A 17347-nucleotide genomic window follows, 5' to 3' on the forward strand; every position below is an offset into this window, starting at 1 on the left:
AGTGCTCCCAGTGCTCCCTCCCAGTGCTCCCTCCCAGTGCTCCCTCCCAGTGCTCCCAGTGCTGCCGGCCTCCCAGTGCTCCCAGTGCCCTCCCAGTGCTCCCAGTGCTCCCAGTGCTCCCAGTGCTATCCCTAGTGCTCCCTCCCAGTGCTATCCCAGCCCGCCCTCCCAGTGCTCCCTCCCAGTGCTCCCAGTGCTATCCCAGTGCTCCCTCCCAGTGCTATCCCAGCCCGCCCTCCCAGTGCTCCCTCCCAGTGTTCCCAGTGCTCTCCCAGTGCTTCCAGTGCTCCTTCCCAGTGCTCCCAGTGCTATCCCAGTGCTCCCTCCCAGTGCTATCCCAGCCCTCCCTCCCAGCCCTCACTCCCAGTGCTCTCCCAGTGCTCCCTCCCAGTGCTCCCAGTGCTCCATCCCAGTGCTCCATCCCAGTGCTCTTCCAATCCTCCCAATGCTTCCAGCCTTCACAGTGCTCCCAGCCCTCCCAGTGCTCCCTCCCAGTGCTCCCACCCCTCCCAGTGCTCTCAGCCCTCCCTCCCAGTGCTCTTCCAGTCCTCCCAATGCTCCCACCCCTCCCAGCCCTCCCAGCCCTCCGCCCCCCGCGCTCCCATCTCTCCCCGCAAACAAAACCCCCGCGCCCCGGGCGGGCTCGCTCGTGGCGGAGCAACGGGGGGAGGAGGAGGAGGAGGAGGGAGAGAAGGAGGAGGAGGAGGTGGAGGAGGAGGGAGAGAGAGAGAGAAGCCAGAGAGAAACTTGTCCTGGGGATTAGTAGGAGGCAGGAGGAGGGAGAGGTGCACACAGGTAAGCTCTGGGCCGGTGTTTCCCCCTCTCCAGGCTCTTCTCGCCTCGCCTGAGCCTCCCCCAGCACCCCCAGGACGGCGCTCTGCCCTCTCCGGCCTCCCTCCCACCCCCAAAACATCCGCTCTTCCTCTTTTCCCCTCTCTGCTCTTGGTTCTTCTGTCCCGCAGCGCCCCGGGGTCTTTGTTCTCTGCAGGAGTTTCTCTGGCCCTGGGGCGGAGCAGGGGGGATTTGGGGGGTCACAGGGGGGTGTGACAGGCGCCTTTTGGGGGACACTGGGGTGCCCCCACACCCCAAACCCCAACACGTTCGGCTCTGGGGACCGCGGAGCCCAAACTGGGGGGAGAAATGGGGGAGCCGGCCCGGGACAATCCCCCGCCCTGGGAAAACAAGCGAGGAGAGGGAGAGGCTGAGAGGAGGAGGAGGGACCCCTCCGGAGCCAGGAATGGCACCTTTGGGGACACCGGGGCGCCTTGTCCTGCCTGGGGCAGGGGCTGAGCCTGGGACGGGGCTGGGGGGTCCTGGGGGGCTGTTTCCACCTCCCCGTGCCGGAATTTCGGGAGCGAGGTGGGAGAGGGGCAGCCCGGCAGCTCCAGGGGCCGCTTTGCTGCCCAAAATGTTGGTGGTAAAGCCCTGCCTTCCTGCCTGGAGCGCGCTGAGCATTCCCAGGGCAGGGAATCAATCCCGCTTTTCCTGCCTGTATCTCGCTGAGCATTCCCAGGGTGTGGAATTAATCCCACTTTTCCTGCCTGGATCGCGCTGAACATTCCCAGGGCAGGGGATCAATCCCATTTTTCCTGTCCAGATCCCAGTGAACATTCCCAGGGCAGGGGATCAATCCCACTTTTCCTCCCTGGATCGCCCAGAACATTCCCAGGGCAGGGAATCAATCCCACTTTTCCTGCCTGGATAGGACTGAGCATTCCCAGGCAGGGGATCAATCCCGCTTTTCCTGCCCGGATCCCAGTGAACATTCCCTGGGCAGGGAGCCAATCCCACTTTTCCTGCCTGGATAGGACTGAACATTCCCAGAGCAGGGAATCAATCCCATTTTTCCTCCCTGGATCGCCCAGAACATTCCCAGGGCAGGGAATCAATCCCATTTTTCCCGCTTGGATCGGGCTGAGCATTCCCAGGCAGGGGATCAATCCCGCTTTTCCTGCTTGGATCTCTCTGAACATTCCCAGGGCAGGGAATTAATCCCACTTTTCCTGCCTGGATCGCAGTGAACATTCCCAGGGTATGGAATTAATCCCATTTTCCCTGCCCGGGCCAGCCCAGCCCCAGGCGGGCGGGGAGGACCCGCGGGGGTCCCGGTTTGGAGCCGGTTCTTTGTCCCCCGCTCCTCCAGGAGACCATGGGGAGGAACCAGCTGAAAATTCGCTGAAATCCTGGGAAAAAGAAAAAAGAAAAAAAAAAAAAAAAAAAAAAAAGGTTTTGTTGCTTGGAAGAGGCTCATCCCAAACCTGCCCTTCCCCGCCGGCTGGAGAGGTTTAGGGAAAAGCAGATTTAGAGTGAAAACATGGGAATTCATCCCTGCCCGGGAGGGCTTGGAAACTTCCCTGGGATCCTGCCATCCTGGGATTTGGGGAACCTGGGATCCTGTGATCCTGGGATTTGGGAATCTGGGATCCTGTGATCCTGGGATTTGGGGAACCTGGGATCCTGTGATCCTGGGATTTGGGAATCTGGGATCCTGTGATCCTGGGATTTGGGAATCTGGGATCCTGCCATCCTGGGATTTGGGGAACCTGGGATCCTGTGATCCTGGGATTTGGGGAACCTGGGATCCTGCCATCCTGGGATTTGGGGAACCTGGGATCCTGTGATCCTGGGATTTGGGGAACCTGGGATCCTGTGATCCTGGGATTTGGGAATCTGGGATCCTGCCATCCTGGGATTTGGGGAACCTGGGATCCTGTGATCCTGGGATTTGGGGAACCTGGGATCCTCCGATCCTGGGATTTGGGAACCTGGGATCCTGCCATCCTGGGATTTGGGGAACCTGGGATTCTCCGATCCCGGCCGTGCCCAGGACATCCCAAACCTGCCCCCCGGGAGTGTCAGCTCCCCTCCCGGCACACAGGACAGGGAATGCTGTCCCGCTCCCCGGGGAATGCGGGCCCGGCGTTTCCCAGCCCGGGCAGGGATCAAAGCGCAGCCCCGGGAGGTTCCCCTGCCCTTGGAGGAGGCTGCAGAGGAGGGAAGGAGGTGTCGGAGCCGTTTCCCGGCCCCGGGGGAAGCGGAGCGGGGCGAGGAGAGGAGAGAGGCGGCTGCTGGGGGGGCAGCGGGGCCTGTGTGGGGCCGGGGCCGGCGGGGCCTGTGTGGGGCCGGGGCCAGCGGGGCCTGTGTGGGGCCGGGGCCGGCGGCGCTTTGGCAGCGGCTCCTGCCGGGATCCGCTTTTGTCCCCGGCCAGCCCTTCCCGCTGCGTGCGGCAGCGCCAGCCCAGCGCTGGGAAAGGGCCGGGACACGCAGCGAGGGCAGGAATTGCTGACTCCGGGAGAGCCGAGGGCGGGATGAGCCTTTGGGATGGACCCAGGGACTTTTGGAACTTGGGAACAGAGGACGGGATGAGCCTTTGGGAAGGACCTGGGGACTCTGGGGACACTCCTGGGAGCAGAGGACGGGATGAGCCTTTGGGAAGCACAGGATGGATGAGCTTTGGGATGGATCCCAGGGACTTTGGGGACGTTCCCGGGAGCAGAGGACGGGATGAGCCTTTGGGATGAACCCGGGGACTATGGGGACCAGGGAGGAGAGGATGAGATGAGTTTTTGGGATGGATCCTGGGGACTGTTGGGAACCCGGGAGCAGAGGATGGGATGAGTCTTTGGGATGGACCGAGGGACTTTGGGGAATTCAGGAGAAAAGGACGGGATGAGTGTTTGGGAAGGATAGGATGGATGAGCTTTGGGATGGATCCCAGGAACTATGGGGACACTCCTGGGAGCAGAGGACGGGATGAGCCTTTAGGAAGAACAGGATGGATGAGCCTTTGGGATGGACCCGGGGACTTTGGCAATCCCGGCACGCAGGAGCCCCGCGCTGTTGTCGCCATGTCCCAGCCGAGCCCTGGCCGGTGTCACCAATCCCTGCAGGGACACAGCGCCTTTCCCAGTGGGAATTGTCCTGGGAATTCCCGGCCTGAGCCCCGGCTCTGGCGCGGCTCTGCTGCTCGCTGGGAAAGGGCGAGAACCGCGGGGCTGTTGCATCAAGGCTGCACTTCCCAAGAGACCCCGGCACGCCCAGGTGACAGCCCGGCTGTCCTCCCCCTTTTTCCAGGATTCCCAGGGCTCCAGAGCCGCTGGATACGGAGCTCCCTGTCTGGGCCGGGCCCTCGCAGAGACACGAGCCGTGCTGGACGCGAGGGAGGCCAAGGAAGGAGCTTTGCCCGGTCCTTGTGGTTATTTTTATCTTGCTCTCCCTGTTTTGCTCCTCCATTCCCGTTCCCAGGCTGGAGCGGGGCTTTTCCCCCACCAGGGATGAGGGGAATTGCGGGAATGTGCGAGAGGAGCTCACACCGAGCTGGAGAGGGGCCCTGCTCCAGCCCATCCAGGCCTTTCCTGCCTCTCCCAGAGTTAAAAATTCCCTTTTTATCCCTCTGCGGGACCATCCAGCTGCTCCCTCTGCCCTCAGCGCCGCGGGAGGCACCGGGGGGACAGTGTGGGGACTTCACCCCGCGACACATCCCGGGCCAAGGGTGACCTTTGCTCCCCCTCGGCTTCTCCCTGCCCTTGGCGCCCGTCCCGGGGCTGGCAGGAGGCGCCGCTGGGACCTGGGGGTTACTGGGATGGAGGGAAGAGAAAATATGTGCAAAGCAAACCCCAGCGGCATTCGGGGCTGGAATTTCCAGCTGTTGCGCCGATTTTTTTCTTTATTTTTTCTTTCTTTCTTTGTCCGTTGTAACGGTTGAGGAAGCAGCTGCCTCCTTCTGGGAAAAACCCCGAGATCTGTTGGGTGGCTGGGATTTGCAGCCAGGCTGAGCTCGGGAGGTGTCAGGACTGGTTTTATCCATGAATTGAGCTTTTTCTCCGCGCCAGGCCGTCGGTTTCCTGAATTCCTGCGTTGCTCCATGACTTAACCCTGTTCCTGTGGCATGGATTCCTTGTGGGCAGCTGGAATGGAGCTGGGGCTGTGCTGGGGCTCTGCTGGGATCAGGGAATTTGGGAATTCAGCTCCTGGAATTCACGCCACTAAACCCGACTGGATGGAGAACAGACTCCCAGCTTTTCCAGATCCAGGGAGAGCTGGCTTGGAATCTTCCAGTGACGAGCCTCGGGCTTGTTGCGTCCCTGGTGGGTTTTTTTTTTTTTTTGGGAATGGCACAGCTTTCCTGCAGTTTGCTCAGAAATGGGTCCTGCTTTCCCCAGGCAGGCTGGGGACCAGTGTCAGGGGAGGGTGGTGGCAGTGCCACCAGGGCTGGGACAGTCCCCACGGGGGTGTGGGGTGGATTAAAGGGGCCGCCTCCGCCTCCCGCCACCGCTGACAAAATTCCAGAGGATGTTGTCACTCTCCAGCCGGGATTCCTGGCTCGGGCGGCTGTTCCTGCTCTGTCTCAAACATCTGGGATGTCAAATCCTGGTGTGGAGGGCACAGGGCAGGCTCAGAGGGGGTGACAGCACTGCCCTGTCCTCTCCACCCTGCTGGGACATCGCTGGGTGGCCTGAGTGGGTCCAACACCTGGATCACGGCGTGTCCCAGCTGGAATGTTGTGTCCTGGGTGGAAGATCATCTCCCAGCTGGAATTTCTTGTCCCAGCTGGAATGTTGTGTCCCAGCTGGAAGATCATCTCCCAGCTGGAATGTTGTGTCCTGGATGGAAGATCATCTCCCAGCTGGAATATCGTGTCCTGGATGGAAGATCACCTCCCAGCTGGAATTTCTCGTCCCAGCTGCTTCCTCCCCTCAGCCCCAGGCCAAGCTCACACCTCAGCCCCCGGCTGCTCCCTTGGGTGTTTTTGGGGGTTAAAATCCCCATGGAAAAACCCCATGGAAAGCTCTGGGACCCCACAGAAAGCTCTGTGACAGCACAGATGGAGACCCATGAGCTGTGGGTGGGGAAGGAGCAGGATGCTGACGGAATGGGAGCGGCACATCCCTGTCACGGATTTTCCCATTTTTCCAGACGCTGAATCCGGAATGTGGGGACAGGATCACAGGGTCCATCCCCAGGCAGGACCTGCCGCAGCTCTACTGGGCTCAGGATCCGGCAGCTCTGGGCTCTTTCCCCACTCCTCCCTTCCCCCAGCCAGATGCCAGAGCCCTGATGGAAAGCAGCCGGCCCGGGAGGCGTGCGGGGTTAACCAGAGCCAGATGGGCAGGAACGGCCCGGGCCTGCAGGGGAGGGGGGCGAAAACAGGATCTTTTCCTGGAGAAAGTCAATTCCTTGGAGCTCCAGGAAAAGCCTGGGATCGCTTCCAAGGCAGCCAGGGCTGGCAGAGGTGGCTCTAGAAGAGGGTGGGTCATTGCAGGGTGGGATGCAGGTCCTGCTGGGAAGCAGCAGGGGGTTGGTGTGGCCCAATCCCTGCAGTTCCCGGGTTGAGAAGGGGCTTTTCCCCCTTCAGATGTGATGGAAATTGTGGGTTCCAGGTGTGAGGAGAGCTGGAAATGAGCTGAGGATGGGTAGAGAATCCCACCCTGCTGTGCTGGATGGGAGAGCTGGAAGTGCCGGATTTCCCTCCAAACTTGGCACCAGCAGCTCCAGCACCACCAGAGGCTTCTCCCACCTCAGCAGCACTTTCCCTTCCATTCCCCTCCTTCCTCAGGTTTCCCTCCTGTCCCTCCCTCTCCTCTGTCCCCCTGCTCCTTCCCGCCCTCCCTCTGCCCTGCCCGGCCTCCAGCTCAGCTCTGATGAATCCAGCCTTGATTTTCAACACCATTTCACAGCTCGCTCTCCTGACAACGAGATGGGGCTTCCCTGGCCACTGTGGGGCAGGAAAACACGGCTGGCTGCCGGGGGTGTGCTGCTCATCCAGCCCTTGGAGGAGACTGAGGGAGATTCCCAGTAAATCCCAATGCCCAGGCTGCCCCTGCCATCGCTGCCTGCCCGGGCAGGTCTGTGGGGAGCAGGTTATCCATGGATAACTCGGGAATGTCCCATCCCGAGGGGAGGCAGGGAGAGGAATCATACAGGTAACAGAGAATGAGAAAGGAATTCCATGGATGATGGTGAGGCAAAAGGATCCCACGGATAATGGTGAATGAGAGAGGAATTCCATGGAGAATGAGAGAGGGATCCCATGGATAACGGTGAGCCAGTGGGATCCCATGGATAATGGTGGGGCAGGGAGAAGAATCCCATGGATAATGCTGAGCAAGGGAAAAGAGTTCCATGGATAGTGGTGAGCCGGGGAGAGGAATTCCATGGATAACAGTGAGCCAGGGAGAGAAATTCTATGGATAGTGGTGAGGCAGAGGAATTCCATGGATAACACTGAGCAGAGGAGAGGAATTCCATGGATAGTGGTGAGCCAGGCAGGCGAATTCCATGGCTAACAGTGAGCCAGGGAGAGGAATTCCATGGATAGTGGAGCCAGGGAGAGAAATTCCATGGATAGCACTGAGGTAGAGGAATCCCATGGATAACACTGAGCCAAGGAGAGGAATTCCATGGATAATGGTGAGGCAGAGGGATCTCATGGATAACACTGAGCCATGGATTACAGTAAGCCAGGGAGAGGAATCCCATGGCTAACGGTGACCCAGGGAGAGGAATTCCAGAATTCCATGGCTAACACTGAGCCAGGGATAGGGACATCAGCAGCTCCTGCTCTGGGAGAACAGCTGGATTTGAAGACAAGTCCCAACAGGAAGGAGAGAGGATCGCAGGCAGTGCAGACAAAGCACAAACCCCCACGTGCCAGTGGCGGGGAGGTGACAATCCCTCCACCAACCCCCCTCTCTCCTCGTGTCCCTGCAGGAAAAACACGCGGACCATGAAGGCGACCCTGGCCTTCCTCCTCCCGCTGGCTCTGGCGCTGGCGCCGGCGGCCGTGAGCGCTCAGCGCCGCAAACCCCCCCGCAGGCCCACCCGGCCGCCCGCGCCCTTCGAGGAGCCCGTGGAGCCCACGGAGCTGCCCCCTCCCCTCCCTCCGGGCCCTCCCTCGGTGTTCCCCGACTGCCCCCGGGAGTGTTACTGCCCGCCGGACTTCCCATCGGCGCTGTACTGCGACAGCCGCAACCTGCGCACGGTGCCGGTGATCCCGCCGCGCATCCACTACCTGTACCTGCAGAACAACTTCATCGCCGACCTGCCCGAGGAGTCCTTCCGCAACGCCACCGGCCTCAAGTGGGTCAACCTGGACAACAACCGCATCCGCAAGGTGGACAGGAAGGTGCTGGAGAAGCTGGAGAACCTCATCTTCCTCTACATGGAGAGGAACCAGCTGAAGGAGGTGCCCGCCTTCCTGCCGCCCAACCTGGAGCAGTTGCGGCTCAGCAGGAACCAGATCTCCAAAATCCCCGCCGGCGTCTTCAACAAGCTGGAGAACCTGGTGCTGCTGGACCTGCACCACAACAAGCTGAGCGACGGCGTCTTCAACAAGAACACCTTCAAGGGGCTCAAGAACCTCATGCAGCTCAACCTGGCGCACAACATCCTGAGGAAGATGCCCCCCGGCGTGCCCAGCGCCATCCACCAGCTCTTCCTGGACAGGAACAACATCGAGGACATCCCCAGCGATTATTTCAAGGAGTTCCCCAACCTGGCCTTCATCCGGCTCAACTACAACCAGATCTCAGATAAGGGGCTGCCCAAAAACTCCTTCAACCTCACCAACCTGCTGGTGCTGCACCTGGCCCACAACAAGCTCACCAACGTGCCCTTCATCAGCCCCAAGCTGGAGCACCTCTACCTGAACAACAACTCCATCGAGAGTGAGTCCCCCGGGTTGGTTGGGGAGGGTTGTTTTTTGGGGAGGAAGACCTTGGGGAGGTGGTTTGTCACCTGGTGGGATGTGATCCCATCCAAAAGGGAAGAGGGGGTGGGATGGGAGGGTCTGGGTGGAAGGGGAGGAGCAGAGGGAAATCCCCTGCTGGCGCTGCAGGACTTTTCCTGGTTGTTTTGGGGGCCACCTGCCCTTGTGAGGGCTCTTTCCCTGGTAAAAATTGGGATATTCAACGAGGAGAGGCTGGATATTTTAGGAATAGATGCCAAACACACGGCTCAGGATGGTGAGGAAATATCCCAGTTCTGCTCCATGTGGGGAAGGAATGGGAGAACAAGGCTGAGCAGCCAGGGCTGTCTCACACCATTCCAGGGAAATCAAAATCCAGCTGCAATCCCATGGGAGAGGAACCTGGGATGTGTGGAAACAGAGGACACAGAACCCCACTGCATTCCCATTCAGCTTCCCAGCACCTAAAGGGGCTCCAGGAGAGCTGGAGATGGATTTGGGATGAGGGATGGAGGAACAGGACACAGGGAATGGCTCCCCACTGCCACAGGGCAGGGCTGGATGGGATATTGGGGAGGAATTTTTCCCTGGGAGAGAGGTGAGGGGCTGGGATGGAATTCTCAGAGCAGCTGTGGCTGCCCCATCCTGGCAGTGCCCAAGGCCAGGCTGGACAGGGCTGGGAGCAGCCTGGGATAGTGAAAGGTGTCCCTGGGTGATCCTTACAGTCCCTTCCAACCCAAACCATTCCAGGATTCCTGCTCTCCCCAGATGTTTCCGCTGTTGGAGCTCCCTGCTGCAATCACATCTGGCTCCAATTCTCATTAATCTGCATTTTTAATCAAACACCACCAAATCCGAGCTGGGGGAGGACCTTGGGGTGCAGGAGGTGACTCCTGCTGGCTTCCCACACCCCCAGCATCCGGGTCCTGGAGACAAATCCTGTGCACGCCCTGACCCAGGCTATCCTCTCCTATTTCCCTCGGTTTTTAGAAGGTTCCCATCCCCGGAGCCAGGGGCTGATCAGAATCCCAGGGTCTGATCAGAATCCCAGGGTTTATTTTCCATAACGCAGGGCAGGGACACGCGGAATTCCAGAGGTGAGCACTGAGCTGGGTGCTGACCTTATCTCCAGATGTTATCTCCAGACGTTATCTCCAGACGTTATCTCCGGCCTGACAGGGCTGGAGCAGATTCCTTGATGTTTTTTTGGGAAGCTTGGCAGGTTCTGGGAGCAGGATGATCCCTTTTCTCCCTGGAATGCCACCGCATCCTCCAGAGGAATGTGACCTACTTCCCTCCTGATCAAAAGCTGGATTTTCCCTCTCACTGGGGCCTTGGGAACAGCCTGAGATTGTCCCTTTTGGTGGCAAAACAATCCCAATTTGGGGTTCAATAACAGAGGGGGGTTCAAAAATCCCTGTCCAAATTCCATTTTCCCATCCATCCTGTGGTTCCTCCTGCCCATGCTCCCCTTTTCCCCTCCTCTCCACATTCCCCTTTCCCTCCCCTCCATCCCACTGTTCCTCCTGCCCACACTCCCCTTTTCCCTCACCTGCCTCCCTCTATTCCTCCTGTCCACATTCTTTTTTCCCCTCCTGTCCACATTCCCTTTCCCCTAACCTCCATCCCACTGTTCCTGCTGCCCACATTCCCTTTTGCCCTCCTGTCCACACTCCCCTTTCCCTAACCTCCATCCGCTGTTTCTCCTATCCACATTCCCCTTTTTCCTCACCTGCCTCCCTCTATTCCTCCTGTCCACATTTCCTTTTTCCCCTCCTGCCCAAATTCCCTTTTCCCCTCCTGCCCACATTCCCTTTTCCCAAACCTGCATTCCCTTCTCCCTAACCTCCCTCCCCGTGTCCCCCGTGTCCCCGCAGAGATCAACGGCACCCAGATCTGCCCCACATCGCTGATGTCCATCCAGGACGTGTCTCCCTCCGACCTGGACGGGGTGCCCCGGCTGCGCTACCTGCGGCTGGACGGGAACCTGCTCAAGCCGCCCATCCCTCTGGACCTGATGCTGTGTTTCCGCCTGCTGCAGTCCGTGGTGTTTTAGCGCTGCCCCGCCTCTCCCAGGCCCGGCTTTGCTCGGACATTTCCCCTCCTTTGGCGGCGTTTGATACATGGGACCCTCTGCTCCCTGTCCCCCTGCTCGCTCCCCGCCTCCATCCACCCATCCATCCATCCATCCATCCATCCATCCATCCCTCCATCCATCCCTCCATCCATCCATCCCTCCATCCATCCCTCCATCCCTCATCCATCCATCCATCCATCCATCCATCCATCCATCCATCCATCCCTCCATCCATCCATCCATCCATCCATCCATCCCTCCATCCATCCATCCATCCCTCCATCCATCCATCCATCCATCCATCCATCCATCCACCCATCCATCCATCCATCCATCCATCCATCCATCCATCCATCCATCCATCCCTCCATCCATCCATCCATCCATCCATCCATCCATCCATCCATCCATCCCTCCATCCATCCATCCATCCATCCATCCATCCATCCATCCATCCATCCATCCCTCCATCCCTCCATCCCTCCATCCCTCTCCCCAGTTTTTCCTCCCCTGCAGGGACAGCGCCGTGTCCCAGGTGTCACCCCAGGTCACAGCTCCCTGTCCCTGTCCCCCAGGCCATGCCCGGAGCCGGCTCCGTCTGTCCCTTTGCACCCAGCAGAATTCCCGGGGGGGTTTGGATCCGGTTCGGATGGAGCTGAGGGCTCAGGGAAACTATTCCTGGTGGATTTTTGGAGCTGGGCTGGCCTTGAGGGAGGGTGTGATCCGTGGAGGTGGAGGGAGGATGGATAATGTGGCCATCCCGGGGATGGGGACACTCCTGTCACCTGGGGATGGATAATGTGGCCATTCAAAGGATGGGGACACTCCTGTCACCTTCTGGAGAGCTTTGTCCCCACATTTCCCTGGAGGAGGAGGATCCCAGTCCCTCCTGGAGCTGTGTGTTTGGCGGGAAGGAGCAGGGAGGGTGTCCCGCCCCTGGATCCTGCACCCTGTGTGGGTCACACCTCCCCACACCCCCCTGGGCAAGACCCGCCCCTTCCCAGCCTCAAATCCCCCATCCCAGCCCTGATCCATGGGGTCACAGCCCCATCCCAAAATCCTGCATCATTCCCTGTAAAATCTGTGATCAAGGGACACATCCATGGGGTCACAGCCCTATCCCAAAATTCTGCACCTTCTCCTTTAAAATCTGGGATCAAGGGACACATCCATGGAGACATATTCAAAATCCTGAATCCTTCCCTCTGAGCTGGGGGGTACAGGGACACATCCATGGGGTCATAGCCCCATCCCAAAATCCTGTACTTTTCCTTGTAAAATCTGAGGATGCAGGGACATATCCATGGGGTCACAGCCCCATCCCCAAATCCTGCATCATTCCCTGTAAAATCTGGGGATGCAGGGACACATCCATGGGCCACAGCCTCACCACAAAATCCTGCACTTTTCTTTGTAAAATCTCAGAATGCAGGGCCACATCTGTGGGGTCACAGCCCCATCCCCAAATCCTGCACCTTTCCCTCTGAGATCTGAGGATTCAGCCCCAAATCCAGGGCTCAGTTTCTCTCTGGAGCCAATCACGCATTGTGGGTTTTGCCTTTTTTTTTTTTTTTTTTTTTTTTTTTCATTAGAAATGAAAGGAAAGGGAAAAGAAAAGGGAAGAATTATATCCTTTGGAAGAGTTATTTTTATCCCTTCTCTTCCCTGCCCTCACATGTATCGCTTCCCCCCTCCCATAGCTGTACCTGCATTTATAGGGTGTCCGGGTTTAGGGGGGGATTATTCTCTTCTTTTCTCCCTGAGTCTCAGGATTTGGATTTAAAGGCCGAGCATTAGAGAAGAAAAAAAAAAAAAAAAAAAAAAAAAAAAAGAAAAAAAAATCAAAATCCAACTGCAACGAGCATTAAATAAACCAAAGAAAAGCTCCTTTTGTGTCCAGGCAGCAGAAATGACCCTTCCTGGGGATGGCCACGGACGGGCACCGTGTCCTTGTCCCTGCTGATGGCACAGGGGATGCTCCCTTTTTATTTTCCCCCCACTCATTAAAACCTCTAATTAAAGAGGATTATTTTTTTTTCCCTGATGATAAAAATCTCCTTTTCCAGCTCTCCCTGCAGTTGAGTGGGACAGGTCTCAGCCCTAAACCCGGACGGAGCCCCGCCCTGGATTTATATATATTTATATCTGATGTGTGTATATAGACTGGTAGAATGTACAGATATCCTCTAGAGCCACGTGTAGCTCCCGGCCCGGCGACTTTATGGGATTTTTATTTTTTTTTTTTTTCACTCCCACTCCCCGCAGCAGTGGAAATAAAATCATTCACAAGGGACCCTGAGCCTCTCCTTGATCCTTCATCCAGCAGCAAAAATTCCTTGTCGGGGGGGAGGAACTTTTCCAATATTTTTAGGGGGTTGAACTTTCCCAATATTTTGGGGGAGTTGGTGGGTTTGGGGTTTTGGCTGGAATTTGGGAAGGAATTCTCGGCTGGGATGGAATTCCCAGAGAACCTGTGGTTGCTCCTGGATCTCTGGAAATGTCCAGGGCCAGGCTGGAGCACCCTGGGGTGGTGGGATGGGAATGGGATGGGGTTTAAGGTGCTTTGACCCCAAACCAGGGTTGGGGGTCACAGTCCTGGGGTCAAAGGCCAGGCCCCATGTGTTTTCCCTAATGAGTTAATTATCTAATCCCTGCTAATTAGGGGAGCCTCACCTTGGCTGCAGCTCCCAGGGCTGTGGGTGTCGCTGTCACAGCAGCAGGAGGTGACACCGAGCATTGGGGTGGGTGACAACCCTGAGCTGCCCCCACGGCACCAGGGGGACCCTACAAACCTCCCCGGGGTGGTTTTCCTGGTGGGAGTAGCATGGGGATCCCCCAATACCCCTGGCAGCAGCTGGGATCCATCAGAGGGCTCTAAAATCTGGGATGCAGGGATGCATCCATGGAGTCACAGCCCCAAACCAAAATCCTGCATCATTCCCTGTAAAATCTGGGATTAAAGGCCACATCCATGGGGCCACAGTCCCATCCCAAAATCCTACATCATTCCCTGTAAAATCTGAGGTCCAGGGCCACATCCATGGGGTCCCAAAATCCTACATCCCCATCTATGGGGCCACAACCCCATCCCAGCATCCTGCACCCTTCTCTGTAAAATCTGAGATTTAGGGCCACATCTATAGGGTCACAGCCCCATCCCAGCGTCCCATATCCTTCCCTGTAAAATCTGGGATTTAGGACCACATCTATGGGGTCACAGCCCCATCCCAAAATCCTGCATTCCCATCCACGGGGCCACAGCCCCATCCCAGCATCGTGCACCCTTCCCTGTAAAATCTGGGATTAAAGGCCACATCCATGGGGCCACAGTCCCATCCCAAAATCCTGCATCATTCCCTGTAAAATCTGAGGTCCAGGGCTACATCTGCGGGGGTCACAGCCCCATCCCAGCCTCCTGAATCCATATTCATGGGATCAGAGCCCTATCCTAATATCTCACATCCTTCCCTGTAAAATCCGGGATGAAGGACCACATCCGTGGGGTCACAGGCCCATTTCAATATCCTGTATCCAGATCTGTGGGGTCACAGCCCCATCCCAGCATCCCACATCCTTCCCGGTAAAATCCGGGACTTAGGGCCACATCTATGGGGTCACAGCCCTATCCCAAAATCCTGCATCCTTCCCTGTAAAATCTGGGGTCAAGGGCCACATCTATGGGACCCCAAAATCCTACATCCCCGTCTGTGAGGTCACAGCCCCATCCCAAAATCCTGCATCCCCATCCATGGGGTCACAGCCCCATCCCAGCACCCCACATCCTTCCCGGTAAAATCCGTGATAAGGGAGCCCATGCCCTGTCCCCCAGCCATCCCCGTGTCCCCTCTCCATCCCCGTGTCCCCTCCCTGGGCTCGGCGGCGGGCCCGGGGCCGCTCGTGTTCCCCCACGAGGCGGGTGGGCGGCGGCAGCGGCTGCTCCTCCTGCGCGTCCCCTGCGCGTCCCCAGAGCCGCTCCCGCTGCCGCGTGAACACCGAGCGCTGTGGGAGAAGGTGTGAGGACGTGGGCTGAGCCCGGGGGCCGCTCCCGGGGGGGTTTGGGGGGGTTTGGGGGGGTGAGGAGCAGGCGCAGGCACCGATCCCGCTGTTTCATAACCGGAGTGTGAATCCCCCACTCCCAGGGGGGTTTTCCCCTCCCCTGGGGGAGTCAGAGCTGATCCCCCCCCCCCAAAGGGAGCTGAGCGGCCCCAAATCTGCTCCCTGCAAAGCCTCGCTGTCCCCGTGGGGTTGGAATTGGGGTTTGGGGTGTGGGAATCACAGTCCCTGGCTGTGGGGTCGCGGGGAGCCCCCCGTTACTGGGGTTAGAGGGGAGGGGGTCCCTCGGCTGCTGTTCCCAGGGCTGGGAAGGGTCTGGAGCCCCCAGGGATTTGGGATCAGGGGGGATTCTGGCTCAAATTAATCCCCCTTGCAGCTGGTGACCCCCCAGCCGACCCCATTTGTGGGTGCTGAGCAGGGCTGGCACCCTGTCCCGCTCTGAGAGGGACCCCCGACCCCCTGGGGGATCCTGGGCCCTCAGGGACATTTGGGATGGGCACAGGGGTGCAGGGACCTTCCAGGTGACACCGTCCATGCAGGGAATGATGAGGGGGGACAAGGACAGGACATCATTCGTGGGGCCAGGACAGAAAAGCAAAGACCCCAAAGACCCCATTGCCCTGGGGATCCCTCACCCTTAAAAACCCTTCACCCCTAAAAACCCTTCACCCCTAAAAACCCTTAATCCTTAAAAACCCTTCACCCCTGGGAACCTCATCACCCCTGGGGACCTCATCATCCCTGGGAACCCTTCAACCCTAAAAATCTTTCACCCCTAAAAACCCTCCACCTCTCGGGGATCCTTCACTCCTGGGGGACCCCACTACCCTTGGGGACCCTTCACCCCTGGGGACCCCACTGTCCTTTGGGATCCTTCAGCTCCGGCGACCCAACTGCCATGGGGACTCCACTGTCCTGGGGACCCTTCAATCCCAGGGACTTCTTCATCCCTGGGGACCCCTCACCCCTAAAAACCCTTTACCCCTGGGGACCCTTCACTCCTGGGGCCCCACTGTCCTTTGGGACCCTTTACCCCTGGGGGACCCTTCACCTCTCAGGGACTCCTCACCCCTAAAAACCCTTCACCCCTGTGATCCTTTCACCCCTAAAACCCCTTCAGCCCCCGGGACTCTTCACCCCTGTGGGACCCCAATGCCCTTGAGGATCTTTCAGCTCTCGGGAGCCTCTCACCCCCGGGGACCCCCCTGTCCTTTGGGACCCTTCACCCCTGGGGGACCCCCCTGTCCTTTGGGACTCTTCACCCCTGGGGGACCCCCCTGCCAGCCCCTCCTTTCCCACCGCAGCATCCCCCCCTCCCCGCCCCACCAGCTGCCACCTCTCCTCCGTCACGGCGCCCACCGAGCCGCCTAATGAGGGGCTTAATGAAGATTAATTAGCGGCCGCTCCGTGCTGAGCGGGGCCGGGGCCGGGGGGCGCTCCGTGGGCTGGGGGCTGCGGGTGTCACCTGTGCCCACGAGGGGCTGGAGGGGCTGCGGGGGTGTCCCCGAGCAGATGGGTGCGCGGGTGGGCGACAGGGACATTTTGGCGGCCGTGGGTGGCCCAGCCCCGCGGTGACATCGCCCAGGAGGGGGGTGGCCCCCCGAGCTCAGCCCTGTCCCCGGGCTGGGGGCGCACAGGGGGGAGTTGGGGGGTGTTTCTCACCCTGCCCCAGCGAGGGGAGCGGTGCTGAGCCCCTCCTGTAGCCACATCGGCGTCCCCTCCCCAGAAATCCCCAAAAACCTCTCACTGTGCAAAGGATGGGGGTGCTGAGCCCCCTCCCTGCACCTACACCTGCTCCCATTCCCCAAAAACTCCAAAACCTTTCAGAGTGTGAACTTTTGGGGATGCTGAGCCACTCCTGCACCCACATCTGCTCCCCTCCCCCCAAAAAACCCCTAAAATTCTCAGAGGGTGAAGGTTTGGGGTGCTGAGCTCCCCCCTACACCACACTGGGGTTTTTGGGGAAGGGAGGCAGATTTGGGTGCAGGAGGGGACCCTCCTCAGCACCCCCAGCGGGCAGTCCCTGCCTGGGGACACCACCTGGGGTGGCCCTGGGGCTGCCTGTCCCCCTGCCCAGTGCCTGGGGACACCAGGGACAGAGCAGGGGACACCAGGGGACACCAGGGACAGACCAGGGGACAGCAGTGGAGACCAGGGGACACGAGGGACAGACCGGGGGACACCAGGGACAGACCGGGGGACACAAGGGACAGATCAGGGGACACCAGGGACAGACCGGGGGACACAAGGGACAGATCAGGGGACAGCAGAGGACAGCAGGGACAGACATGGGGACAGCAGGGACAGATCAAGGGACACCAGGGACAGACCAGAGGACACCAGGGACAGACCGGGGGACACCAGGGACAGATCAGGGGACAGCAGGGACAGACCAGGGGACACCAGGGACAGATTGGGGGACAGCAGGGACAGACCAAGGGACACCAGGGACATCGGGGGTCTCATTCCCCCCAGTCCCGCCCCTCCCGGCCCCAGCTCGGGCTGTTGGAGCGGAGCCACCGCCGGGCCCG

At 59.2% G+C, this 17347-nt stretch overlaps 1 protein-coding gene across 1 annotated transcript; it reads left to right on the forward strand.

The window, feature by feature from the left end:
- The first annotated feature begins 632 nt into the window (after positions 1 to 632).
- On the forward strand, positions 633 to 12610 carry PRELP (proline and arginine rich end leucine rich repeat protein). The gene is made up of 3 exons (XM_083878523.1): positions 633 to 795; positions 7711 to 8666; positions 10564 to 12610. The coding sequence occupies exons 2-3, from the start codon at positions 7727 to 7729 to the stop codon at positions 10740 to 10742; spliced, it is 1119 nt and encodes a 372-aa protein (XP_083734649.1). The 5' UTR covers positions 633 to 795; positions 7711 to 7726; the 3' UTR covers positions 10743 to 12610.
- Positions 12611 to 17347: the final 4737 nt, after the last annotated feature.

The sequence above is a fragment of the Zosterops lateralis genome, assembly GCF_965231275.1.
Source record: "Zosterops lateralis genome assembly, chromosome: 26".
NCBI lineage: Eukaryota > Metazoa > Chordata > Aves > Passeriformes > Zosteropidae > Zosterops > Zosterops lateralis.